Consider the following 27,479-nt stretch of genomic DNA (forward strand, 5'->3'; position numbering starts at 1 on the left):
AAAGGTTAATAAGATGGGTATTTGTACAGTCTGACTGAGGGAAAAAAAAAGAGGATTTAGATGAAAAAAAAAGGATTTTTCCTGGCCCCTGAGATCTGGGGCTAAGTCTAGCAATTTGAGCAGCAGCAGCAGCACACAGGACTGTAATGCAGTGTTTGTTGGTATAACCACTGCATCTCCTATACAGCCTGCCTGCCTGATATCTGGGATGGATATTAGTCCTCAGAAGGACTGTTTGTTTGATTTTGCAGGCTTTAGAGACCCTACACTACCTATTTCGCAGTATAAATCTCTCCCTAGCTCAGCAGCACTCTCCCTACACTGTCTGATCCGGAGGGACTGCGGCATTACTGTGACTGGCTGGCAATCCCTGTATGTTCATTGGCTTTGTAAAGAGCGCCAAACATGCAGGGCGGAGACTCGAGCTCCCGCCCGAGTAACCCGAAAATGCTCAGTGCTCGCCGAACATCCCGAGTAGTGAGATGCTCGGGCGAGTACTGAGCAGTGTCGAGCATGCTCGCTCAACACTACTGCAAATCAGGATAGTTAGCGGTAAAATCTTTTGTGTGGACCTGAAGTAATTTTCTTTATGTAATCCTATAAGAGCCTGTCATAGGATCACATTGAGAAACTCATCTCAGAAAGTCACAGAGTAGGTGCAACGCTGATATCAGGGTGACGGTGATCAGTAAGGTATATGAACACGTGCACTGTACAACATAAATATTGCTAAGGGACTTTTTCGTGGAATGCTTCTTTAACACCGTGATCGCAAAATTACATAACTGTACGTCATTGCGAACGTGACAATGTTTGTAGCGAGAGAAGCGCTCTCTCCAAACATATCTGATGCCCGCTATTTTTTCTAGCCAGCATCTGTGTCTAAGAGCAGCAGCTGGAGCTGAGCTCCGATCATTGCTGTCAACTGTTTAAATACCACTGCCAATCTCTGCCAGCAATGTATAAATGGCGTGGTTTCTAGTGATTTCCCACATCAACTCCCATCAGTCCCCTGCGACGTGATCATGGTCCATCGATGAGTTACCATGGCAGTCGGGGGCCTGCTTGATTTTCACTAAATGGTACTGTGGTACTGCAGTATAGAGTACAAGTGATTGAATGAGTGCAAGTTCAAGTTCCCTAAGGGGACTAGAAAATAAAGTAAAAAATGAACATAAAAAAGTTTTTAAAAATATAAAGGAAATTAAAACATTATAAAAATTCTAATCACCCACCTGTTCCCCCATTACAAATAAAAATATAAAAAGTAAAAAATAAACATATTTGATATTGTAGTGTTTATTAAAGTCTGGTCTACAAAACTATAACATTTATTAAAAAAAAAAATTACTGTATTTTTTGGACTTTAAGACACAATGGACCATAAGATGCACCCCAAATTTTAGGGTGGAAAATAGAAAAAAAATATTTTTTTATAAGATGGGGGTTCATCTTATAGTCTGAATAGGTACGGTATCTTACCTGGGTGGCAGTGGAGCGAGGGTAACAGGAGGCAGGGTCCCTCAGGAAGCCGGCGGCTGCAGCTGAAGAGGTGAGATGTTGAGGAGACTGGGCCGGACCGGGGCCTGTGCCTGGCTGGGGCCCTTACACTGGCCGGTTCCTGTGCTGGGGCCTGTGGCTGAGGCCAGGGCCTGTGGCTGATGCCTGGGGCCTGTGGCTGGGGCCTGGGGCCGAGGCCCCTGGCTGGGGCTGAGGCCTCTGGCTGGGGCTGAGGCCGGAGCCGAGGCCTCTGGCTGGGGCTGGGTCCGAGGCCTCTGGCTGGGGCCTGTACCAGGCTGAGGCTGGTGCCAGGCTGTGAGCGTCATAGTGCGGCGAAGCAGAGCGGCCTGCGCAGGTTTCCGGTGTTCTCGGCCATCTTCCTAGAGCTGTGATCTACAGGAAAATGGCCGCCGGAGCTACCGGTCTGTGCATGCGCCGCCTCGGGCGGGCATTTTCTTGTAGATCACAGCTCTAGGAAGATGGCCACGCACACCAGAAAGCTGTGCAGGTCGCTCTGCTTTGCCGCCTGACACTGGCCCCAGCCCCAATACCGGCCAGGCACAGGTCCCAACCCCAGCCGCTCTGCCTCACCTCTGCTGCTGCCGCTACCACCACCGCGTTCTTGAAGGAGGGAGGGCCCTGCGATCCCACTTCACCACCACTGCAGGTAACATTCTAACCATAAGACGCACCCTCCATTTTCCTCACAAATTTTGGGGAAAAAAAGTGCGTCTTATAGTCCGAAAAATATGGTAAATAAAAATATATAAGTTTGGTGTTTCTGTAATTGTACGGATCAGGAGAATCAAATTGCCAGATCATTTTGCCACACAATGAATACTGTAAAAACAAAACCCAAAAAACAATTGCTGAATTACGTTTTTGTGCAATTTTACCCCATTTGGAATTTTTCACCCGGTTGGGAAGGGTTTCAAAATAAGTGTATATTTACTGTGTTTTGTGAAAAATAATGTGATTGTGAAAATAAACGTTTAAGTGCAGTAACCTGCAACAGCAACGGCCTGGGAGCGAGGATGACGCATGCAAGGAGATATATAGATGACAGTTTCTAGTAATTAAGTGAAACAGTTAAACTCTGTGCTAAAATATAAACCACCCAAAGCCTCGTTGCTTTTAAAACAGACTTACTGAAGTATGTTTTGATCAAAGCCAAGACTATTGATTAAATCATCAGCGTTAACTGACATTGCCAAAAATTGCATTAGTGGTGGATCCATTACAATAAGTGCTGATGTCAGCAGGATGTTCTTTTCCAGAGATTCTGAAACAGTTTTATAATATTAATCACTAAAATGTCCAATTAAGTTGCCATGGATAGATGAAACTCCACAGGCAGAGCTGTTTTGGGGTTAAAGTTAATTGGATGCTAAATGACTGTATGAAATGTTAAAAATCAATTTTCTTGAGGTTTTACAGTAGCTTTATATTAGCCTAAGGCAATTATGTCAAATACATTTTTTTATTTAAAGCAGAGTCCACTAGTAGAAGTAGTTACAATCATGACTGGCAGTGTTGGAGCAGTTTGGAAAAGAAGAGTGGTCCAGTTGAGAGGTGTAAGAAGCTTGTTGATGGTTATAGGAAGCGATAGATTGCAGTTATTTATTCCAAAGGGTGTGCAACCAAATATTAAGTTGAGGGTGCCAACAATTTCGTCCGGCCCATTTTTGGGGGTTTCGTGTGAAATTATGTCCAATTTGCCTTTTTTTTTCTCTGTTTTTTTTGTGTTGTTCCAGTATACACAAAGGAAATAAACGTGTATAACAAAACATGTGTAATTGCAATAATTTTCTGGGAGAAATCCGTCATTTTCTGGAACAATTTCAAGGGTGCCAACACTTTCTGCTATGACTCTATTACATTGGGGTTATTTAATCTCGAACTCCCGTTCCATATGCCCCATAAGGTCCCGGAGCCTCCCCTATAATGTTACCCCAAGCACACAGTGGCTGTCACTCTGGCAGAAGCAGTACTTCCATATATTGCTTCCATTGAACAGTCGGTATGGTGTCAATTTGGGCTTGGCAATAACTTAATCTATTACAGGTGCATCTCACTAAATTAGAATAACATCAAAAAGTTAATTTATTTCAGTTCTTCAATACAAAAAGTGAGCCATAATCATCAACATTAACAGAAATAAACACTTGAAATAGATCACTCTGTTTGTAATGACTCTATATAATATGAGTTTCACTTTTTGTATTGAACTGAAATAAATTAACTTTTTGATGATATTTTAATTTAGTGAGATGCACCTGTATTTCCTTCTCATTAAAATGCCACCAAGTACAACGACTATGGTACCAATTTCAGGAATAAAACACTTTTTTTTCCTCCATATCATACAGGGAAACAAGAAACAAGGAAACTTTTCCTTATTATACATCATAAAAATGAAAGGATATTGTATCCTATCTACACTGCTATTGTCCCCTGCCATAATAATGACACATTATACTGAATAGATGTTTCCCAATCCTCCATTTTTGCACCTTTTTTTTGCCCAAATATATTTTTGTCTTTGTGGCCTTAAATCAACAATGCCAAGATGCCAAGAGAAGGGGCATCCTGATAACAAATCAGACAACGGTATTGCTTGATAAAAGTGTGATGGCATTAACAAAATATCGTTTTGTATCAAAAGTGAGCAGGTGTGCTTTTGATGTCAGCGCAGCTTTTTTGGACAGCGAACTCCTTACTTAGATGAAGCTGGCATGGCAATCTGGGAATTAATTATCAGCGGGGAGTTATTGTTGATCAGTTGATTGAATGTCTAACAAACCTGTTTTCTCATGACATCTGTTGCTTGCATGATGTACCGGGGAGGCAGTCCATGACTCCGTGCGAGAATAAGAGCCTGTTCAAGGGTGACACTCAAAGTGCATCTGGAAGAGAGGGAAATAATACATCATGTCAGTCTGAATCTGACACAGAAAATAATGATTATAGCAAAGAAAAGACATTAGGACACATCCAACCATTATATCTGTAACCAGAGGAATATAAATCTTGTCATATATATTTTGCATTAAACAAGAAGCTTCTTGCATAATGGAGTAATAGTTGTGTAGTGGATGATTACAAGCTGCTCCATAGTTTTATATGAGACCTGTCAATGCTCACACCAGTCTACAAATAAATCCTATATACGAGGGTCAGTCAATAAGTAATGCCTCCTATTTTTTTTCTCCATAAATAAGGTAGTTATGTTAAATATTCGAATTTGGCACAATTCCTCAAACCTTCTTCTCCAATCCTCAGCAATTGCAACTTCCTGCACCAACAGGTGGCAGGACTGTATCCATTTGCAAAATGGCTAACATCGATGTTCGTATTAGACAACGTTCTGTGATTGAATTCTTGCAGAAGGTGAAACGCCCATTCGAATTCATGAGAGACTGAAAAATGTGTACGGTGATGCAACAGTGGATGTCAGTACTGTTAGACGATGGGTTCGTCGCTGTAGCACAGCTGAAGGGCCATCACCGTTGGCTGACAAAATGCGGAGTGGCAGGCCAGTAACCGCAGTGACTCCAAGCAACATTCAGCGACATCATTCGTGGTGACCGCCGGGTGACTGCAGATGAATTGTGTGGCATTATCTGCCTCAGTAAAGGCAGTGTGATGAAAATTATTGGACAACTGGGATACAGAAAAGTTTGTGCACGGTGGGTCCCAAGAATGCTTTTTACCATGCTGGAATACATGCCCTTGTTAAACGGTGGACCAAGACTGTGGAAATGGATGGAGATTATATTGAAAAGTGACAAATTAATCGTTAATGTTGTGGTTTTCAACCTATGTAATTGCATTTGAATTTCTTGCCAATTAAAAGGAGAAAAAAAATAGAAGGCATTACTTATTGACTGACCCTCGTATTATAAGTGTTTATTTCATAGCTGTCCTTGGCCTGCTTAACATGTCACTCTCCGCAAGGAGAAACGTTACCCCTTGGATATCGGCCAGACGCCTCTCACCCAGCCAAACCATATCTCACACTTTGCACTGACGGGGGCAGTAGCCCGAAAAACAGTGTCTGCAAATTGAGATTTTGGCTATTATCATAAGTCATGTGACAAGGCTCGTTAAAGGGTCGATATTGACTTTTAGGATTGATACTTCCAACCAATAGGTGGCGCTAGAGTTCTAGTCCTCTTCCTATTCTGAAGAGACAATTTGCTTCTTGGCCAAGATGTAACCTACAAATGGCAAAGGCATGCAACTCTTGTTCTATACAGTGTATTTTTTTATGGTCTGGAATAGTAGGAAAAGTCCTGGCCTAAATGAGATTGAGACCATAAATGTTCACAATACAATGGTCATTGTCATCTGGACCCCCCATATACTTACAAAATCATGCACGCACAAAACACATGACTTTAACGTGCACAAGCTATAAGAAGAGAAGTGGGTGAAGGAGGAGAGAGTGGGAAAGATTTATTTATTTTACTCACTTGTATAGCGGCATTAATTCCACAGCGCTATACAGACATCATAACCACTGTCCCCATTGGCGCTCACAATCTAGATTCCCTATCAGTATGTCTTTTGGAGTGGGGGAGGAAACCGGAGAACCCGGAGGAAACCCACGCAAACACAGGGAGAACATACAAACTCCTTGCAGATGTTGTCCTTGGTGGGATTTGAACCCAGGACCCCAGTGCTACAAGGCTACAGTGCTAACCACTGAGCCGCCAAGTTGCCAAATTCTGCAACTATTGGCAATGGAGTAATTAAAAGAACATAAAGATATTCCAAATTGAGAGTCCTCAGTGGTGGATACATTTAATGCCTAACTAAAATGTATCAACCATTGAGGACTCACAATTTTGAATATTTTTCTATCTACTGGCTTACACGGTGCAAATATATATTTTTCCTGTAGAAGAACATAAGCCCTGGAAAAGAATTTCAGCTGAGGTTGACGTCATTACACCTGGTGGGCTACCGTAGTTTTACACTGTTTTATAAATGCATAAACCTAGAAAATAATCATACATAGCAGTTTAGTGGATATTCAAGGCAATAGGAACCTACAAAAAATGAATAGCCACTCAAGGAATAATTTTAGATTCAATTTTATTAAGATATAAGACTTAATAAAAACCATATTAGAAAAAGTGGGGAACATCACAAAAGAAAGAGTAAATGAAAAATGCATCAGGCATGGGGATAACATATGGTCAGTGTTGAACTCCATAATAAATAATTGGTTGTATACTGAAAACCTAGTATTGATTGAGATAAATAAGATATGATAATATACAAATAAAGACAAAATTGCACTTAACTGAATCTGTAAGGTAGGGTGTGAATAAATATATCAAAATGGTTAAATACAAGTCAATATAATCAGAACATACAAAAGAAACCAACCAACAGATAAGGACCTCAGGACTCCAATGTATGTTTCGCATTTGCTTTTGCTGCAGATTTAGCAGTTCTCTGAATGCTCAGCACTGTATAACCCCGCCCACACCACTGATTGACAGCTTTCTGTGTACACTGTGCATAGGCAGAAGACTGACAATCATAGTGTGTGTGTGGGGGGTTATACAGAGCTCATGAATATGGGGGACTACATATAACCAGGGTAAATAGTCCTCTAGTGATAATTTCCTGCTGATACAATACTGATTTTATCAAAACTACAGCAAGCAGCCCAGTAAGAGACACATCACAGGAATCAGGGTCTCTGTTTCTACATCATGTTGCTCAGATTAGGAGGCAAAAACCTGGTGACATATTCCCTTTGAGCTCCTATTGTTAGAATCTGAGCTACTCTAGGAGAGGGCTAATGTAAGTTTATTTGGTGGTCTAGGAAAGTGAAGGGGGTCTAGGGCAGTAAAGCAGTTAACGAAAAATCTCTTGTGGTCTGGGGGTTAACAATAGGATCTGTGGTGAAGGGCAGTAGAAGGATTAGTGTTGTATTCTCAGGCCGGCAGTCACTTCTCTAGACTCCAGTACTAACCCTGATGTAACTTTCTGTTTCCTATATGATCACACAGATGACTGCAGGAAGGTTATAGTGAAGATAGGCAAGCTGTAACTGTACAGATATTCAGTTGTCTCTAAGACTGGGAAGAGCAATTCAGAAGAATTCTGCCTTATCATTAAGGGGAGAGTCAGCATAGGGTACACTCACACTTGCGTATAAAAAATTGGAGAGTGGGACGGTTGTTTCTCACTTGTCATCCATGTGCTGTCTGTGTACAATCCGTTTCTCTACTCAGCAGCTATTAATCTTTTAAAGGACCATTTACAGTTTCCCCATCTTACAAAACTGCAATGTATCCGTAAAAATTGGATGCCACTCTGATGGTCCATATGGCATGTGATTTTTTTCTCACATTGTACCGATTTCGGAGTGAAATCACAGCATGCCGAATACAGCTGAGAAAAAATACGTAGATCTGCACGGCCTCATTGAATGAATAGCATTGGTTCGAGTGCAATCCAATCTTTTAGCGGATTGCACTCATCCGATTTATACGCCAGTGTGAGCGAACCCTTAGGGTAGTGATGGATCACTGATCACAACTTCAATCTCTACAGTATCACCACTGGATACAGGGATGCAGACTAGGTGAGCAGTGGATCAAATAAAGATTGCGCTAAAAGTCCTAGACCGGAGATATGTATTAGGTAGGTGCAAGGTATTACACTGTAAAAGTACACAGTCAGATACGTTGCTCATTGGCTCCTACAGCAAAAAAAAAAGAAAAGATTTTATATTTAGTGATCTACTCTTTTTACTGAATACCGTTGTATTAAATAGCGTAATCTACTATGTTATTACATACTGCAAAACAAGTTCAGCATACGCATACTGCTTGGTGTTTGCCAAAATGACATTTATCCATGGGCCATTATTAACCCACTGTATTATATAAGTGTCATCTTGGCCCTACTTTATTACATTCCCTGAATTTATATAATACAGTGTGTTAATGATGGACCATGGATAAATTCAAGGAATGTAATAAAGTAGGGCCAAGATGATATGTAAACAGGGTCAAGTTCTCCAAAATTGAAGATTATATTTATATATATGAAATGGATTGTCCACCTTTGGAGACAATTTTCTTTATTTTTTTAAATGCAAGTATTGCTGGCTAAAAATCATTTTTGTAATAGGGTTTTCCTTCTACAGACTCTTTGTTGCACTGCCTATTTCTGGTTGCAGAATGAGTTAACTGAGAATCTGTCAGCGAAATCATTCTGACAGTTTAACAGGAGAGTTTGCAGATCTTTTATCTGTCTTTTTCTGAGCTCTTTTTGGGTGATTTATGATCACGTCAAAGTTGAACGCGTAGGGAAACAAACAGCCTGTAAAAACCGAACAATGCAAAACTATTAAAGAAATTCAGTTCTAAAAATAATCCGTAGACTTAAATATATGCGTTTAAGTAATAAAGAAAACAATGTCCCCAAAGGTGGCCAACCCCTGTAAAACAAAAATAGCATCTATAGAGCATATTACTATAGCTAGTCAAATATTTTATTATACAAGCTAAGAGGAATTTTCTGCAGCATATAAATTTTTCATTTGAAGTACAATTTATTTTTTTGTTTATTTTTAAATTATCAATGTTCTACACAGTGAACTAAAAGAAATGGACGTATGTCAAACGTTCATTACCCAAGAGTCAAAATACTGAAAAATTTGCGTCCTGACCTGTGACAAATCTGTATCTCTTTATAATGGAGGTTAAAGAGAGATCAGTGACTTTCATTTGTGTTGCCAGCAAGGCATGATAACAAATCAATAACATATCAACCTCAAACACTGTAAATAATCAGATTACATCATAAAGCTATTAACCTTATCTATAATATCTGATATGGACTGATAAAGAAATACAATGCTGTAAGATTTGTGTCACACTTAATAAGCATGTACTATACAACCATATTCTATAAGGTAGATATATTATATATATATTACACTGATATAAATGTGTGTATACAGTATGTCAGTGTTTACTTGTACTTTTTATTATCTGATTTTGTGATAGGATCCCTTATAAAGGAAATCTGTTAGCAGGTTTTTGCTATGTAATCTGAGGACAGCATGAGGTAGGAGTTGAGACACAGATTTCAGAGATGTGTCACTTATTAGGTTGTGTGCTGTTGTTTCCATTCAATGAAGGTTTTATCACCAGGAGATTATCACTGCCCAGACTGATGCCCTTGTCTGAACATGCCCCCTCCTTTGTTAAGCAGCTCACTGTCAATAGACAATGTACATAGAAAACTATCTTTTGATCGGCTATTATTGCATTCATTGCAATGTTGCGGCAACCAAAAAAAAAAAAGGAATTCGGGCGTTTTGATCTTTTTATTGCTACGCTGTTTACCGATTGGAGTAATTATTTTTTTATATTGATAGATCGGGCAATTCTGAACGCAGCAATACCAAATATGTAATTTTATCATTATTGTTTTATTTTGAATTGGACGAAAGTGGGGTGATTTGAAATGTTATATTTTTTAAAAACTTTCTTTTCTACTTTTCACTGGCTTTAATAGTCTCCATGGGAGACTTGAAGCTGCGATTATCTGATTGCTTGTGCAACACACGTGTGTAGCTAATGTGCTCACTTGCTATGCCCCAACCTCTGAGCGGCGCTCATAGCATCCCGGCAATGACAACCGCAGGGATCTTCTGCAGACCTCAGGTTATCATGCCAACCCATCGTCATGTGACAGGGGTGTCGATGGGCGGGACTTCTAATGTCCTTCCGCCGCGGCTATGTTAAATGCCTCTGTCAGAGATTGACAGCGGCATTTAACATGTTAACAGACGCGGGTGGATCAGCACCGGAGCCCGCACCAAACAGGGGGATGCGACCTTGGACGTACTGATACGTCCAAGGTCCTTAAGGGGTTAATTATAGCAGGATCCTACCTTCTCATATACATGTAGACTTCATGCTAAGAGATTCACATAAGCCACGTTCCCAGCAATGAGAGTCACCTTACCATGGCTGCCGGGTATACATGAATTGGCCAATTTATGCGCTAAGTATTCTCATTTATTCCTATATTCTAGAGCAGTAATGCAATTTAGATTTCATATATTTCATGTTTGCATACTATAGTGCTACAGAGTGCTACTTTATTTGTTGGTCACTAGTTCAGTGTTTTTACCAGCATATGTCGCAACTTTTAAAGAAAAGAAAGAGGGACACGTGGCAAATTATATCTTTCGCCAGTACCCTAACCTCGCCCAGTCCTTTATATGTGTCAACACAACAAAGAAATATTGCTATACAGTGAAGCTCAACAGTGTTGCCACACAGTATGAGACCCATTTCATAGCGCCTATAGTGCTATACAGGCCCAGCTACAGCACCCGGCGCACCCAAGCAAGCGTTGGGGCCCTGAGCAGGCGGGGGCCGTTGGGCACCCCCGCGCGCTATGGGACCCGTGAGCGGAGGAGAGCGGTGCCAGTGCCCACCCCCTCATACAGTCCCCTCCCCCCCCCGCTTGCTCAGGGTCACGGCACAATACTTACCTCTCCCCGTGCCTCCGCAGCAGCTCTGGTGTCTTCCACGGCTGCTGCACTGTGACATCTCAGGTCAGAGGGCGCAATGATGTCTTTCTACCGCGCTCTCTCCTGAGCAGTCACAGCGCAGAGCGGGAAGACGGCGACGCCGAGGAGTCCGGAGCAGGGGCAGCGATGAGAGCAGCGGCAGCAGGTGAGGTATTTGATTTTTTTATTTTAATGTATGGAGGCATGGGGCATTATATGGGGCACCTGCATGGGGCACTATATGGGGGCCCAGGTGGCATGGGGCATTATATGGGGCACCTGTGTAGCGCCCCGAGGGTTCGGCCGCTACAGGGGTATTGCACCTCAGTCCAGAGGTGTGATATTCCACTCCCGGGTAAGGATGGAGTATGGACCAGGGCTCAGTTAGCTGCATACAGCACACACACCCCATTTCCGAGGGACAGCTCAACGGTGCTCCCACTAGACAGAAGTGCAGGCACGACCGACTATGTCCCTGCCTGGAGTGGGGAGGGGGGTGGAACACCCAGTGCTGTAGGGGCAGATAGGGATTGGTTCCTGAGCGTAGATAGGAGCCCATTGGTTGCTGGTCACCTGGGCTCATGGTCAGAGGGAGGTATAAAAGGTGGGCACCATCTTAGTTCTGAGTCAGTTCAGCCAGAGGAGAAGACAGGGAGTAGAGGCTCTGTAGGAGCTCTACTCCAGGAGGGCCTAGTGAGAGGCTGAGGAGGAGGTGAAGGGGAGCTGGGATTTTGGCTCATCTCAGCTCCAGGAGAACGGAACAGAACGGAACAGAAAGGAACAGAAAGGAACAGAGAAAGAGAAGGAGAGACAGAGAAACAGAAGGGCTCAGGAACAAGAAGGTGGAAGGGACCCTAAGAACCCACGAGAATCCAGGGTGCAGGGTCAGGCAGATTAAGGGTACCGGATCCCAAGTTGGTGGAGGAGAAACAACCCTCAGCCAAAGACCGGTCGTCGTGATCATCTATTGGTGCGACACCTCATCAAATCTGCTAGGAAGGCACCATATAGGACAGCGGAGGACGGGGCCCAAGTTTAACCGCACAAGTCCGCGGCAGCCAGACAAAAGTGGGTCACTGGTGAGGCAGGCCAGAGAAAGGATTAAAGGGGGTCCTGTGCCATGCTCTTGACTGCTTGGGAGTTGACCGAGCCCCACACCTGGTGGACGCAGCACGGCTTGGGCGGTCACTGCCAACGGAAGTGACCCGGGACAAACGAACTGTGAGTAAAGACCCTGGACTGTAACTTGTTGTCCATGTGCTCCTTCGCTCCTCCGGCACTACCGGTACTGGGACCTTCATCACCATCACTCCCACCATCCACTACACTGCCCTGGGGCCGCACTCTTCCCGTGGGGAGTCACACTACCCTAGCTGCACACTTCATCAGCCCCAGCGGTCTGCATGCAGCGGCGGTTCCTAATAACCGCAATCCACGGGTGGCGTAGTCGGACATTATCTGAAGCACGTAGCAGACTACCATTGGCCTGACCACCCTGAGCCGCAGGACCGGGCCGCCACTACTACTGCCCCCGTCGTTCCCCTGTCGCCCGGATCCGCGTGCCCCACGGCCCAGGGGGCGAGTCACCTGCATGGGGCATTTTATGAGTGCCCAGGAGGCATGAGGCATTATATGGAGGCCCAGCCTGCATGGGGCATTATATGGGGGCCCAGCTTGAAAGGGGCATTATATGGGGGCACAGCCTGCATGGGGCAATATATTGGGGCCGGTATTCTGTATGGAGCATTATATGGGGGCCAGTATTTTGTATGCAGCATTATATGGGGGCCAGTATTCTGTATGCAGCATTATATGGGGGCCAGTATTCTGTATGGAGAATTATAAGGGGGCCAGTATTCTGTATGGAGCATTATAAGGGGGCCAGTATTCTGTATGGAGAGTTATATGGGGGCCAGTATTCTGTATGGAGCATTATATGGGGGCGAGTATTCTGCATGGAGCATTTTATGGGGGCTAGTATCCTGTATGGAGCATTATATGGGGTCCATTATTCTGTATGGAGCATTATATGGAGTCTATTATTCTGTATGGAGCAATAAATGGGGCCCATAATACTGTATGGAGGACTATATTGTCTGGTCTACACTGTGCGCTGCGAGGATTCGCCGGTTTCTGATCTATTGTAGAATTTACAATAGATCACTCAAGTAATTTAAGAAGTAAGTGAAATCTTTGGCACTGTACTATATCTATATCTCTCTGCGGTATCTGTGCATCAGGAATCGTGTATGTGTGTCACCCCAGGCCTGGATGCCACAAATATTAAAGGCTGTGTCTGAGAGCAGGAGGGAAGTTCCCTGGTCAGGGACCATTAGCATGCAGCACCTCCTGTCCCAGGCCAGTAGGGGGAGCAGGCTGCCCCTATAAAAGCTGGAACTGAGGGCAGGGTTAGAGAGACCAGGACCTACTTCTGAAGCATCCAGAAGGGTTCCCAGAGGAAAGGGACAGGTCAGCAGCAGCTGAGGAGTCCGGGAGGCAGAGGAGGAACAGCAAGCCAGGGACAGAGGCGACGAGAGCCGGTCCTGGCTGAGAGAGAACTACACAACCGGACACTGGGGTCCGAGGCTGTCAGGGTTGCAAGCCCGGCAGCAGATAACCGACCTGCGAGGGATTTTAGATCCCTTGGCCTGAGAAGCCTGGAGGCTCCGCCACACAGAGGGACCGGTACAGCACGGAGAAGCAACAGGTACCTAAGGCTCGAGTCGCAAGCCATACAGGCGTAGTACACGGCCAGCTCAGGGATGTGGGCTACCACACCACGAAAAGGGGGATAGTCAGCAAGGGCAGAGAGAGAACGGTAGGCCTACCCACTCATCCTGACCAGTGGGGCTCGCCCGAATGCTCTCAGACACCCAGGCCCATTCCTACCCTGTACTCCTGTTGGGTCATTAGTACTAACTACAATAAAGACCCAGGACTGTTTGAAGCAGACTCTGAACCCTTATTATTGTGGCCTGCACCATCACTTCCAGCATCCTATTACACTGCCCTGAGGCTACACTCTTCCCGTGGGGAGTTATCCTATCCCTGTGCTGCATACCAACATCAGCCTCAGCGGTCTGCCTTGCAGCGGCGGTCATCCCTGACCACAATCCACGGGTGGCGTAGTCGGACATTCAAAACCCTACAAATAAACTGCCACAGCATTTGGTCTGACCACCCTGGGCCACGGGATCGGGTTGCCACTACTGCCCCCAACATTGCACCGAGGCCCGGTTCCGGGTGCCCCACGGCCCAGGGGGTGAGTCATATGTGTTAAAGGGGCCCACTGAGATTCTTTTGCCCAGGATCCATAAAAACCTGGAGCAGGCCCTGGTGCTATGCAAACACAGTATGATGCCCTAACAGGCCACCATAACCTGTGATGCCCCTAGAGTGCATTCTTCTACTTATAGTAAAACACTTTCACAGTAGATTCTTCTACACACAGCATGAAAATCCCACAATAGTTTCCCGCACACACAGTATTATGCACTCACAGTAGATTCAGTTACACAGTATGATTCCCCCACAGTAGATTCCCTCACATACAGTATGATGCCTTTACAATAGATTCTCACACACACACGCGGTATAAAAACCCCACAGTAGATTCCCCCAGACATTGTAATGCACTCAGTGTTCCCCATACAGTATAATACTCCTCAGTTCTCTCCCCCAAATACAGTATAATGCCCTCACAGTAGATTTCCCCACACACAGTATAAGCCCTGACAGTAGATTTCCTCACAGCCCTCTAGCATAATTAACCTGCGGTGCATTCCCTCACAAACAGCATGATGATCCTTCAGCCACCAGCACACAGTATGATACCTCCACAGCAACCTACAGAGTATGGTGCCCTAAGTGTCCCCCACACAGAGTGTGATGCCGCACAGCCCTCCACACAATATGATGCCTCCTACTTACATTCCCCATATATCCCCACACACAGTATGATTTCCCCAGTGTCCACTGTAAGAATATAATGCCCCCAGTGTCCCTGACACACAGTATGATGCCCCCACACACAGTATAAAGCTTCCACACTCCCGATACAAAGTATGAAGCTCATATAGTTCCCACACAGTATGATCTCTCTCACAGTATATTCCCCCACACATGCAATGTGATATCCTCATAGCCCCTCACAGCATCTGGAGCCCCAAAATCCAGCCACATACACAGAATGATTCCCACACACAGTTCAATTCCCTCAGTATTCACCCCACACAGTACGATGCGATGCTGTTATGCACTTCTAAGAGAGACCTAAAAGACTGGCACCAAACCAGCAAAGGCGCAGCCACAGACGCACTTGACACAAGCTGCTCAGCTAGGCGATCCCTTCAGGGCCGGGAATACTCTTCACCCAGCTCCCATTAAATGGAAGGGGGACTTTTGGCTGTTGCCGGACAGCTGACGTCAGGCGACGCAACTGGTGCTCAGTCTAGGACTCGGTGAGTACCTCTGCTGGAACCCCAGAAAGCGTAACCAAAAGGAAAATGAGAAAACCTTGCTAACACCACAAACCAGCAAGCACATGGAAACTGCAATAAACATCAATGGACTGAGCAGGGAGTAGGATTATATAGCCGGCCTAAAAATCAGGTGTTGACCACTTCCCAATCATCCCCAGACAGTCACTCCCTGCTAGCTCCAACCACAAGCTGGACAAAATCCCACCATTGCTCATTGCCAAACAAAGCAGTGTCCTGCGTTGCTTGGTAACCAGGGAAGATAGCGTTCCATCTTCCCTGGGCAGACAAATCAGTGAGGGACATGGCGTCCCGTGTCCTCACACATCCCACAACACCAGAACTAGATGCTACACCAGATTGGGACAGATTTCCTGGACGCGTAGTAACTCCGCCTCCCGGGTCAGGACAATGGCGGCCCATGCGACCAGAGACGCGCCGTACCAGACTAGCTCCATTACCAGGCAGGAGCACGGGACCATGATTTGTAACAGATGCCCCCGCACAAGCATCCCACTTGACTTTGTGTTCTGCTTCTCCACTACCATTCTTGTGACTTCAGAAAGTCCTTCAGTCACTACCTAGACTGAATTGTGGAGTAGGAATCTGTCAGCTTCCTGCTTCATCATTGTATTCAGCTGTGCCTGAGTACTGAGAACACAGATAAAGTTGAAGACAGTACATATCATGTGAGGACAGGGTTAGCAGGACGACTCCCCACATTTGGAACCATCTTACTGGATCCAGAACAGTTAGGAGGTAGGTTACCAAGGATAGGTAAGTTGTCTGGACTTAGAGGGATTCTGTCAGTAGGATCAACCCTCCTAAGCCGCCTATATGGGAAAATAGGTCACAGAATGTTGAATAAAATGATACCTTGATATCTGGGATCCAATGTCTTCTTACAGAGAAATCCTTTTTCTTAGTATTTAAATGTGTTGTTAAGCTTTAGAGGGAAGGTGCCACATTTTTATGACGCGCCCCTGGGCCTGAGTCGCGCAGCGTTGCGCACGCGGGAGCTTACCCGGAGCCGGATCAGATGGGGGTAGTAGTCTCGTGGCGGTGACCCGGTCCGTGCCCAGGGAGTCAGACTAAGTGGCGGTCTATTAGCAGTAGATGTTGGATGACTACGCCACCCGTTGAATGCAGCTTTGGAGCTGCCGCTGCAGGGCAGACCGCTGAGGCCGGTGGAAGGATGGTGCAGCAGGGATGGTATAACCCCCAACGGGAGGGGTATGGCCTCAGGGCAGCCGACGTGGATGATGGGGGTAGCAGGAACCACTCAGAGACGATGCGTGTAGTTCAGGGTCTTTACTGGTGACAAAGATAGACCCTCCCGGAGTACTTGCTAGCGATCGGGGCCTGGTCAGTCCTTGAGCAGATGGGATCTCCCCTGGCCAGGCGGAGTTGTAGGCCTTCCCAGCTAACTGTACTCTTCTGGCTACCTTGCTAGAGGCGGGTAAAAGTAGCCCACGTCCCTGAGTGTACCGTGTGGTGCTCACCCGTATGGCCGGTGACTCGGGGCCTTCTAATGGCTTCCGCTCCACGATGGCGGTGCTGGTCCCACGCGTGTGACCGTGCCTTCGGGTTTCTGGGCCAGAGGACCTGCAATCCCCTGCCGGTCGGTTTCTGCTGCTGGGTAAGGATTAGTCCCCACAGCCTCGGACTCCGGGTCCGGTGATAACTTCTCAGTCAGGGCGAGCTCTGCAGCTGCCAGCCCCTGACTCCTTGTAGCACTGCTCCCACAGAGCTCCTGTTGTTTCTTCCTATGCTGCTTCTCTTCTCTACTCTTGTTCTCTCTCTCTCTACCCTGCCTCAGCCCCAGGTTTATATAGGGGAAGTTCTTCCCCTCCCAGGACTGGGCAGGAGGTGTGGCATGCATAAGATCCCTGACCAAGAGACCTCCCACCTGCTCTCAGACATAATATTGCTATTATTGTGGAGACCAGACCCCTGGGGTGCCACATTCCCCCCTAGTGAAATTTAGTACTCCGGGACTAAACATATTTTACAAAAACATAACAGGGTATAACAACAACAATAAAATACAATAAGGAAACACATAAAGATGGTCACGGTGTGTCCGCAACCGAATGCAGTCTTTGAAGAAAACAAAGGTGTCCATTTCACCAAAACAGGGAGACGTAACCAGGTAGGGGTCTGTCCTGCCCCGAGTCCTTAACAGTCTTTAGTCCGTCCTGGGTTACGCTCCAACTATACACAAAGGATTCCCGGTAAATCCACCAAAGACTCCTGTAAATAACTAGAAACACAAAATTATACACAAGCAACAATAACAGATAAACATTAATAAAATAACTTAAACACTTAGATCCTCCACCGTACGGGCAACTGACCTCTAGTGACCCTAGTGGACCTACGAAGCTGGTTGACTGGTCCTGAGCTACAGGGTATAGGAACTGTCAAGGGTAAACTGGGCAGCCGTCTACGGACCCTTTGGCTCACTAGGGGTATGGCAGGCTCACTATAAGCAGAGGGTTGATCCTCCTGATCTGCTTGTGTGGAGTCTTCTGCCTCCTGGACCGGCTGTTCTTCCAGCTCTACCGGTTGCTCTGTAAGTACTTGGGATGCTGGTTGGAGGAACGTGAGGACGGGTACCACAACTGCACCATTGACTTGAGTCCAGGACCGAGGGAAGTCTCCGAGCACAGTACTAACCATATCTTTCCCTTCCTCTACGGGTCGAGGGTCTTCTTGTTCCTCTTCAGGGTTCCGTAGCTGTTCGGGACACTTCTTCAGGTGATCCCGGGATACAATGGTTGTGGTTTCCCCTCCGTCTTTGCTGATGGTACAGACCTTCGGGTTGTCGTGGCTTGAGGGCAGTACGGTGTACGGGTCCTTCTCCCACTGGTCGTCCAACTTATGGAGCCGTCTTTTCCTTTTCAAGACCTGCTCTCCGGGCACCAGGGGAACAGCGGGAGCATACTGGTTGTAAGTTTTCTCTTGTCTTTCCCTAGCTTGACAGAGACTACGCTCCACGCTCTCCTGTACTTTCCGGTACTGCTGCTGCCTCTCTGTGTCCCAGTCTGCTTCTGGTGAAGTGTCCTCGGGTGTCAGGACTCCCATCTCCAGGTCAACAGGTAGCTTACCAGGTCTTGCCCTCATCAGGTAAGCCGGGGTACAGTTAGTGGAACCTACCGGGATGTGGTTGTATAGGTCCACTAGGTCGGGCAACCTCTCGGGCCACAGACTGCGTTCTTCCAGGGGCAATGTTTTTAGAAGATCTATCACCACCTGGTTCATTTTCTCACAAAGTCCATTAGTTTGCGGATGATAGGGTGTCGTCCTTATCTTCCGGCAGCCATACAGAGTGCAGAATTCTTGGAAGACCTCCGCTTCAAAGGCAGGTCCCTGATCCATCAACACTTGGTCCGGGTACCCGTGTGGACGGCAGAAATGCTGCTGGAAGGCTCTAGCTGCTGTTCGAGCTGTTAAGTCCTTGACGGGGACGACAACCAAGAACCAGGAGTAGTGATCCACGATGGTTAGTGCGTAGACGTAGCCACTTCTGCTTGGGGTCAGTTTTACATGATCCAAGGCTACCAGTTCCAACGGCTGCCGGGTGACGATGGACTGCAGGGGAGTCTTCTGGCTGGCACGGTCCTTCCTTCTTAGGTTGCACGGGCCACAGTCTCTGCACCACCTCTCGATGGTTCCTCTCATGCCCACCCAATGGAACCACCCGCGCAGCAGGAACTCCAGCTTCTTCCATCCGAAGTGCCCAGCTCCGTCGTGGTATGCCTCCATCACCATAGCTGCGTCTCTTCTTGGCACCACTACTTGCCAGATTAATTCATGCGTCCGGGAATTAACCATTCTGCGACACAACTTCCCCTTGTAAAGGAACAGTCGACTCTTCTCAGCCCACAGTTGCTTGGCTTCCTCCGGAGCGTCTGGGTCAAGGCGTGCATCTGGCCGAGTCAGCATCTCCTTTACCAGTCGGACGGCAGGGTCACTGTCTTGCGTCTTCGCCCAGTTGTAATGAGGTAAAGGGTTGAACGTAGCGGATTTACTCCTTACACGGTGGGAATACTGGATAGTCCCATGACGGTGGAATGCGGGGAGTTCAACTTCTTCCAGTCCCTCTGAGTCTTCCCCTACGTCCGGTAGGTTTGGCATCCTGGACAGGGCGTCTGCGTTGGTATTGGAGCGTCCTGCCCGGTATTTGATTGTAAACTCATAGTTGGACAAGCGGGCCATCCATCTCTGCTCTAGGGCACCGAGTCTTGCAGTGTCCAGGTGTGTCAAAGGGTTGTTATCCGTGTACACGGTGAACCGGGAAGAAGCGAGGTAGTGCTTAAAGCGTTCGGTGACTGCCCACACCACTGCCAGGAACTCTAGCTTAAATGAGCTGTAATTTTCAGGGTTTCTTTCGGTGGGTCGCAGTTTTCGGCTGGCGTAAGCAATTACCCGTTCTTTCCCCTGCTGGATCTGGGACAATACGGCTCCTAGCCTGATGTTACTGGCGTCGGTGTAGAGGATAAAGGGCTGGCTATAATCAGGGTATGCCAGGATTTCTTCCCCCGTGAGGGCCATCTTCAGCTGGCGGAAGGACTCTTCTTCCAGCTTCTCCCATCTGAAGGGTGGCTTCTGGTTCTTGGCCTTCCTGGACTGGCCTATCAGGAGGTCCTGCATAGGAGCTGCCTTTCTGGTGAAACCGGGAATAAACCTTCGGTAGTAGCCTACCAACCCGAGGAACTGCCTCACTTCCTTTACGCTGGAGGGGCTTGGCCATTCCTTAATTGCGGTGATCTTATCAGGGTCGGGAGCCACTCCGTCAGCACTCACCACGTGTCCCAGGTACTGCACCTTTGGCTTCAGGAGGTGACACTTAGAGGGTTTCACCTTCAGGCCATAACTTGCCAGGGCTTCGAACACTACCGCCAGGTGTTTCAGGTGGTCCTCATAAGTCTTGGAATATACGATGACATCGTCCAGGTACAGCAGGACCGTCTCGAAGTTTCTGTGTCCCAGACAGCACTCCATTAATCGTTGGAAGGTTCCTGGTGCATTGCAGAGTCCGAACGGCATACAAGTAAACTCGCTAAGTCCCATCGGGGTGGTGAATGCGGTCTTCTCCCGGTTCGCCTCTGCTACAGGAACCTGCCAGTACCCGCTAGTGAGATCCAAGGTAGAGAAGAAGTTAGCAGATTTTAAAGCAGCCAAAGACTCCTCTATCCTTGGTAAGGGGTACGCATCCTTGTGTGTGATTCGGTTGATTTTCCGGTAATCTACACACATTCTCATGGTGTTGTCTTTCTTTTTGACTAAGACTAGTGGGGCTGCCCAGGGGCTACAGCTATCCTTGATTACCCCAGCCTCCTTCATGTCTCTAAGCATCCCCTTGGCGTGTTGGTAGTGTGCAGGGGGTACGGGTCGATACCTCTCCTTTATGGGAGGATGGTCTCCCGTGGGGATGTGGTGTTCCACCCCCTTGACTCGCCCGAAGTCTAACGGGTGTTTACTAAACACTCTCTCGTACTCTTGAACCACCCGATAGACTCCCTGTTTCTGATGGGAGGGAGTGGAGTCAGTACCCAAATGTAGTTGCTGACACCAATCCTCCATTATTTTCTTAGAGCCGTTACCTTCCTCCGGGTGAGATGGAGGCAAGGGTTCCACAGACTGTATAGAATTTTGGTTGATGGTGTATAATTTGGCTAGCGTGGCATACCGGGGTAGGTACACTTCCCTCTTCCCGATATTTATTATGCGAACGGGCACCCTCCCATGGCGTACATCAACCACCCCCCGGGCTGTCAAAATGGTGGGCCTACTGTCTGAATAGGCTGGTTCTACCATTGCTTGGTAATCTCTACCTCTCAGACCAATAGCTGCCCGGCACCAAATCATCATTTCACTTTTCGGGGGCATGGCAATAGGGAAAGGGTCACACATTCTTACGCTACCAATCTCACCGCCGGAGAGTTCCACCTGTTGCCGTCGCATCAGTGCCCGGATCTCTTTCTGGAGCACTCGCTGCTGGCCGGAGCTGGCGTTCTTGGCAACCTGCTGTAAAATGAAAATCACCTCTGCAAGACAATTTTCAATCACATTTGTTCCTAGAGTTATCTTTGGGTGACTCTCACGCTTGTCAATGTCTACAATGATCAGTCCCTGTGCTGCCAGTTCGACTCTACCGATTTTAATGGTCATCTCTTTAAATCCGATCTGCGGCACGGGTTGACCATTGCTGGCGATGATACTCAAGTCGTCATCAGGGTAGCGGGTTATATCCGAGTCATTCCAGTACTGCTTGAAGAGCACGTACGGGATGGTGGTGACCTGTGACCCGGTGTCAAGTAGGGCACTCATAGGAATGCCATCCAGTACCACAGGCAAGACTGGACGTCCTCCCACATATTTGTCGCGCCAGTTCGATGGGCCTGGTGATCTTTTTCCTGGGGGTTGGCCCTCTACCCCAGGTTGTGCCAGTTTAAAGGACAGTACCTTGCCATATGTCCGGGTTGATTGCAGCGGCGGCAGATGGGTTGTCCGTCCTCGTTGTATCGGTCGCTGGGTCTTCCTCTGGCCGGTGGGGTCCTCCTTGGTCGGCGCCACGGGATGTCCTCCGGTCCGGATGCCAGCTGGATCTTCCCTGGAGTGGAAACCTGTAAAGACTGCACAGTTCGGGTTAGCGCAGCAACGCTTTTAGCTAGCTCTTGGACCTGATGGTGCAGGTCTGGAGCCGGGTCATTGTTCAAAGCCTGCGCATCAGCCCCCACAGGCCCTGCCGACAAGGGCGCCGCCTCCTGGTGGTAAGCGGTAGTAGGGCACCTGTGGGCCATAACGCCACCCGGTGCCGGTTCTCGGAGCACCCGGATAGCTCTGTCCTTGAACTGTGCAAAGTCCAGATGAGGATCCTGTAAGGCTATGGCCCGCAACTGGGTTCGGTGGACATTGCAATATAGTCCCTCTATAAATTGTTCGGTCAACAGCCTGTCCTCGTTTCCCACGCTGTCGGGGTCGGTCTGCTTAATGGCTCTCAGGGCCTCTTGTAGGTTTAGTGCATAGTCCCTTATACTCTCATGTGCTCGCTGCTTGCACCCATAGAATTTAAGCTTAATCTCGGCTGAGGTGCGGGTATCAAAGGTGTCCCTCAGCCGGGTCAGTATCCCTGCGACAGTCCTCCTCCCAGGTGGCCAGGACTTTACCTCCCTTTGGGCTGCCCCGGTTAGTTGGACCACCAGGATGCTCACTTTTTGCTCTTCTGTGAGGGGGTACACCTGGAAGAGGCTATCCAGCTTTTCTCTAAAGTCATTCAGGGTATGTGACTCCCCTGAGTATTGGGGTAGCCAGGCTGCTCCCGGGATATAGGGCATGGTGAAAGGCATGACTGCAGCAGCGCTGGCGCTGGCGGGGGTTGAGGCAGTGAAGCTCTCCTCCGTATCCGACATCTTCCTCCCCCCTAGTGGACCGTGGCCTACCTTGCGATGATCCTCTTCCGTAGGCCGCGGCTCCGCAGTGGATCGTCAGGGTTGAGGACCTTCCGTCGCGCTCCTGTGACGTCAGCATCTGCTGGGCTCCTTCCAGGACCTTACGCGACGTCCGGACGTGAGGCGGGGCTTCAGTTCTCGCGCGCTTTCGGAGTCCACGCCCCTCTTCTTCCCGCGCGGAGTCTTCAAGATGGCGTTCAACGGCGGGAAAACTCCACGGAAGGCGGGAAGAAGGCTGAAAATGGCGCCGGATGGCGGGAATCTTCACCGATGGCGGGAAGAAGGCTGAAGATGGCGCCGGATGGCGGGAATCTTCACCGATGGCGGGAAGAAGGCTGAAGATGGCGCCGGATGGCGGGAATCTTCACCGATGGTAAGTTTAAAAGTCTCTTTTGTTCAGGCACGCAGTATCCGGTGGTTGCGGGCACGGAATCCTGCCGACTACGCCAAAAGCTGACGCGCCCCTGGGCCTGAGTCTCGCAGCGTTGCGCACGCGGGAGCTTATCCGGAGCCGGATCAGATGGGGGTAGTAGTCTCGTGGCGGTGACCCGGTCCGTGCCCAGGGAGTCAGACTAAGTGGCGGTCTATTAGCAGTAGATGTTGGATGACTACGCCACCCGTTGAATGCAGCTTTGGAGCTGCCGCTGCAGGGCAGACCGCTGAGGCCGGTGGAAGGATGGTGCAGCAGGGATGGTATAACCCCCAACGGGAGGGGTATGGCCTCAGGGCAGCCGACGTGGATGATGGGGGTAGCAGGAACCACTCAGAGACGATGCGTGTAGTTCAGGGTCTTTACTGGTGACAAAGATATACCCTCCCGGAGTACTTGCTAGTGATCGGGGCCTGGTCAGTCCTTGAGCAGATGGGATCTCCCCTGGCCAGGCGGAGTTGTAGGCCTTCCCAGCTAACTGTACTCTTCTGGCTACCTTGCTAGAGGCGGGTAAAAGTAGCCCACGTCCCTGAGTGTACCGTGTGGTGCTCACCCGTATGGCCGGTGACTCGGGGCCTTCTAATGGCTTCCGCTCCACGATGGCGGTGCTGGTCCCACGCGTGTGACCGTGCCTTCGGGTTTCTGGGCCAGAGGACCTGCAATCCCCTGCCGGTCGGTTTCTGCTGCTGGGTAAGGATTAGTCCCCACAGCCTCGGACTCCGGGTCCGGTGATAACTTCTCAGTCAGGGCGAGCTCTGCAGCTGCCAGCCCCTGACTCCTTGTAGCACTGCTCCCACAGAGCTCCTGTTGTTTCTTCCTATGCTGCTTCTCTTCTCTACTCTTGTTCTCTCTCTCTCTACCCTGCCTCAGCCCCAGGTTTATATAGGGGAAGTTCTTCCCCTCCCAGGACTGGGCAGGAGGTGTGGCATGCATAAGATCCCTGACCAAGAGACCTCCCACCTGCTCTCAGACATAATATTGCTATTATTGTGGAGACCAGACCCCTGGGGTGCCACATTTACATTATGTAAAATAAATTAAAATGTTAAATTGCTTAATGTTATAACATATTTTCAAGTGCCCAGTATTTATAGTTTATTTTTTATTAATTTGTTTTGCAGCTACTGGGGGCTGCCATCTTGCTTTTCAGGAGTGTAAGAGTTACTACACTACACTCACACTCCTTCAAATACGGCAGCCCTGGACATAGGCTTCAGCGGTCGGATGCCGACCCTATCTGTAACATTGTAGCCACATTAGCTGTGAACTGGGCACGCCTCTGTGGGCTGCTCAATTCACAGCTGTAGGTGTGTCTAGGTGCCATTTCATTGTGGCCCAGAGCTTCCACACTGAGGACATGTAATTGGAAGCTTTTTACACACACACACAAGCTCCCCCAGCTCTGCGCTCATATTCTCCCATCCTCCACTGCCTGTGCAGTAAAGCTATGGACCCTCACCGCTGCATTGTTTAGCCTCCTCAGTCCAGGCCTCTCAGCTGCTTTCTTCTCCACTGCGTGCAGCTCTGCTCCTCAGGTCCACGTTGCTCCACAGTCCGTTGTCTTCCTTCTGCTTGCTCTTCTGTAAATATACTGATATCCACTTTCTGTTTAGCAACTGGTTGAGATTACAGTAGATCACAGTGCAGTCACCAAGAAAATGGCAGTGCATTGTCTCTAGTCTTTATTCTGCCTCCCCCACTTTTGGGTGTAGTATAACACCTAAAAGGGGAGGGAAACATTGATGTCACAAGGACACTGTCCCAATTTTGCAGCTAACGTAATGCAAGTAAGCATTACTGTAGCTGCTTGAGGTCTATGCAGGAAGATGCTCCCCCTAGCTGCAAGTATATGTAATTTTTTTTTATAGATATTTTGCATGTTGCAGTGTTTGCAATCTATGCAAACACTGCATTACAAAGCTTAAATTAATATTATAATGTTATTTTCACAAAAAGAAAAAAAAAAAAATTGATGGCACCTTCCCTTTAAGGGAAGGGACTAGATCTCCCCGAAGCTGCCTCCAGAGCTGAAAGGGGGAGTTACCAGTGTGAGACATGTAGATCTGGAGGCAGATTCTCAGGGAGATCTACAGTATATCCAGCCTATAGATCTTAACCGCTAATTTACATATTAAGAAAAACGTGGATTACTCTGGAATAAGACATCGTATTGCAGATATCAAGGTATCATTTTATTCAGCTTCCTATGACCTACATGCCCATATAGACATTTAAGAGGGTTGATCCTACTGACAGATTCTCTTTAAAGACGACTATTCAGGTTATAATGTGAAATCGCTACAGTTGGCCTAATCTTGCAATATACTGCAGGCTATAGTATAATTTAGTCAGGCCTACATTCATTTCTTAAATCTCATGAAAAGCAAAATCGTGTTATCACTGAAACGTGTGAGTACAACCTTAAGCTGGTTTCACACATCCAATGTTCACAGTCCGAGTGCAGACTGCGATGTGCAAACTGGCGTCCGGTCTCTTGACCTGAACTCAACAGCCTCATATATGTGCATGAGGTTTTCAAGGTTGGATGAGGAGACCAAGGGCTGATCCTGAAGTCAGGCCAGTTTTAGGTTTACTGTTGCTTTTACCTGAGGTAAAAGATAAATATAGATGATCCTACAGAGCAAATACGACAGTGACAAAGACACAACAGTGACATGACTGTCAATGATGATATTCTATCATTGAGCATCAAATTGGGTCAAAATGTTAGAATTTACATTACTGTGGTGTAACATTATGCAGTCAACTACATTAATTTATGATGCATCCTTACTGTTTATATCAATAAATATTATCCTATAATTCTCATTTATGACCCCTGTATCGTAATGAGCAAGTAGTGCAGCAGGCTTGTAGGAGTAATGTTAACAGATCCATATTAAACAGTGATGACATAAAATGCTGAATTAAGCCTTCGGCTGCATATTTCTTTATAGCATGTCATTTCTTGAACAAGCAGGGGATAAAAGGACTAATAGCAGCGTTTTGCTTAGGCAAGTGAACTTAGGAGAGGATTCTCAAGATGTGAATTACACTGCAGCACATAAAAAGTCTTTTCCAGAGATTAGATTGTAAGGCTTTTAGCTGAATGAAAAAAGGCTGGCTTGTGCACAGCTACATCCGAGAAGACCTGATTCAATGCACCCCAGACACTGGTAATACTTACTCAATTACTTTCCTCCGGCTACTGCAGAATAAATGGTGCACATGTTATGGGGAACAGAACAGGGTTGCAGTAAAGTCTTGAGGCCTCTCTAGAAATATATTACTATACAAACTGCATTCCCCTCCGCGTTCTATATTATCGCCTAACGTTTCTTTGAATAAGTATAGGAGCTTTTAAGATTATGAATATATTATACATATTATCCTTTGCTGGGAATGTAAACCTGAAAAGCTGCAATATCTACACTAAATTATGTATTTTTTTATAAAAGCATTTACACCATCTGGAATAAAATGACTATTGCATCCAAAACCTATCAGAGTCTATGTGGCATCTGCAGCTCAGTTGTATCTCGGCTTACAAACAGGGCCTTATGTATAGAGGCAACAGCACACAGATGTGCAGACAGAGCCACATTCTTCATTTTAGCTTTTTTTAAGGACTATTTCAGACAAAGCTCACGCCTAGGGCAAAGTCTAATGGGATAGTGCTCTCTCTTAAATGTCCATAAATCCTTGTGTCATGTACAGCCTCATAACTGCTTTAAAAAGTGGACAGCTTTGCCCTCAGTGTGGATCTTTTATGCTGCTAACCTATTCCAGGGTGCTGTATCGAGATCATCAACACTCACATCAGATCTGTCACCAATAGGCTCATAATCAAAAGTGTGGGAGGAAGCCAGAGTAGCCATTGAAAACCTATCCGCAGTGATGCAATGATTGTGATCCCAGTGGGTTTCAACTGTGCCAGGGACCATTGATTAAAAGAGCCCGCCCGGGATCCCAAGGCAAGATTCCCCTTTCAAATGCATCCACATGCATCCGGGGCTCCCGTGCAGTTGTTGCGTCACTGTCCCCACCTTCTGTTG

The 27,479-nt window shown here is 47.2% G+C and overlaps 1 protein-coding gene across 1 annotated transcript in view; it reads right to left on the bottom strand.

The window, feature by feature from the left end:
* Positions 1–27,479, bottom strand: part of PREX2 (phosphatidylinositol-3,4,5-trisphosphate dependent Rac exchange factor 2) — a 538,104-nt gene that overhangs the window by 22,043 nt on the left and 488,582 nt on the right. Inside the window, exon 38 of the mRNA XM_073679425.1 lies at positions 4,304–4,406. Coding sequence (XP_073535526.1) covers positions 4,304–4,406 — 103 coding nt within the window. The remainder of the gene's footprint in view (positions 1–4,303; positions 4,407–27,479) is intronic.

The sequence above is a fragment of the Phyllobates terribilis genome, unplaced genomic scaffold (genome assembly GCF_046119375.1).
Source record: "Phyllobates terribilis strain yellow unplaced genomic scaffold, ASM4611937v1 Scaffold_4__5_contigs__length_816908805, whole genome shotgun sequence".
NCBI lineage: Eukaryota > Metazoa > Chordata > Amphibia > Anura > Dendrobatidae > Phyllobates > Phyllobates terribilis.